Source organism: Nicotiana tabacum, chromosome 18 (assembly GCF_000715075.1).
Source record: "Nicotiana tabacum cultivar K326 chromosome 18, ASM71507v2, whole genome shotgun sequence".
Lineage (NCBI taxonomy): Eukaryota > Viridiplantae > Streptophyta > Magnoliopsida > Solanales > Solanaceae > Nicotiana > Nicotiana tabacum.
Genome location: NC_134097.1, coordinates 40760076 through 40761225, shown reverse-complemented (window position 1 = coordinate 40761225; position 1150 = coordinate 40760076). Strand labels below are relative to the sequence as shown.

The following is a 1150-nucleotide window of genomic DNA, read 5'->3' as shown; positions in this document are numbered from 1 at the left end:
TGGCTTTCTACATTTACTATCATAACATATGGGCGTAATGGCTTCCTGGCCACTTAAACTTGTAGGGCTTTTGAAAGCCGATACACGAACTTTGGATTTTCCCATTTGAACACTCCTTGACAAAATGGATACTAATAAATACTTTTGACCGTTGACCATGCCTATGTGGAAGCACTGCAGCTGACATGGCTAAACTGTGTGCAAATCATGCTGTCAAGGCGCGTGAATAGTATTGTTTTTACTAAAAAAATTAGAATTAGAATAAAATATAAATAAATAAGAAAAAAAAAAGACTTTTCCCCTCCCCTTCCAATTCTTTCGGTCTTCCTAGCATGTATTCATAAAATTGCCTGAATTCATCTCTTAAAGAGCAACAGCAATTCTTCCAGCAACTTGGTTAAGATCACGTTTGCCATTGGATGTGATTCTCCTTCCACCCTTAGGATCAAAGTCAACGATGTTCATGTTCTGCAATTGCTGAAGTATGTTGCGTGCAACTGAACCACTGCTCTTACAAAAATGACGAGGGCGGTTGCCATTCCTCTGGTTACCACCATAGATTCTTCGGAATCCACCAACACCAATACCACCCCTCAAATAGATCTTCCATGCCATAGAAGCAACTCTAATATAGTACCAATCAGGGTCATATGGAGCAAGCTCTTTGAGTTTACCAGTCTTGACGAGATCAGTCCACTCGGGAAGCTCCATCTTGCCGGAACGCTTGAGGTGAGCGGCATCAGCCTTCACAAATTCGTGAGGGGAAACATCTTTCACGGTTTTCGCTGCCTCCATCGTCACTTCTGCTGCTGTTGTGGCGCCGATGCAGATCTCTCTTCACGTTCCTTTTTTGTATTTGTAACTTTTTTTTTCTGATTTTGTATTTAAAAATGGGACCCACAAATAATACATGGCAAATAATAAATAGCTTAGCATGATGTGTTGTACATGTCAGCGCAATTGATATACACGCTCTGATGAATGTTTTTATTAGTACTCATTTTGTCAAGTTGGAGTGTTCAAATGGAAATATTCAAAGTTCGTGTATCGACTTTCAAAAGCCCTACAAGTTTAAGTGGCCAGGAAACTATTACGCCTAGCATATGCTTGGTTTATGTTTGGTAAAGGCCTTGTCATAAGAATCTGATCC

General features: G+C 40.2%; 1 protein-coding gene across 1 annotated transcript; it reads right to left on the bottom strand.

The window, feature by feature from the left end:
* Positions 1–290: 290 nt before the first annotated feature.
* Positions 291–910, bottom strand: LOC107800401 (small ribosomal subunit protein eS19x-like). Its single transcript, XM_075236790.1, has one exon. The coding sequence runs from the start codon at positions 793–795 to the stop codon at positions 364–366; it is 432 nt and encodes a 143-aa protein (XP_075092891.1). The 5' UTR covers positions 796–910; the 3' UTR covers positions 291–363.
* Positions 911–1150: the final 240 nt, after the last annotated feature.

What these genes read in the sequence shown, in the direction of transcription:
- LOC107800401 (XM_075236790.1), bottom strand. Translation starts at nt 795, where the DNA reads ATGGAGGCAGCGAAAACCGTGAAAGATGTTTCCCCTCACGAATTTGTG.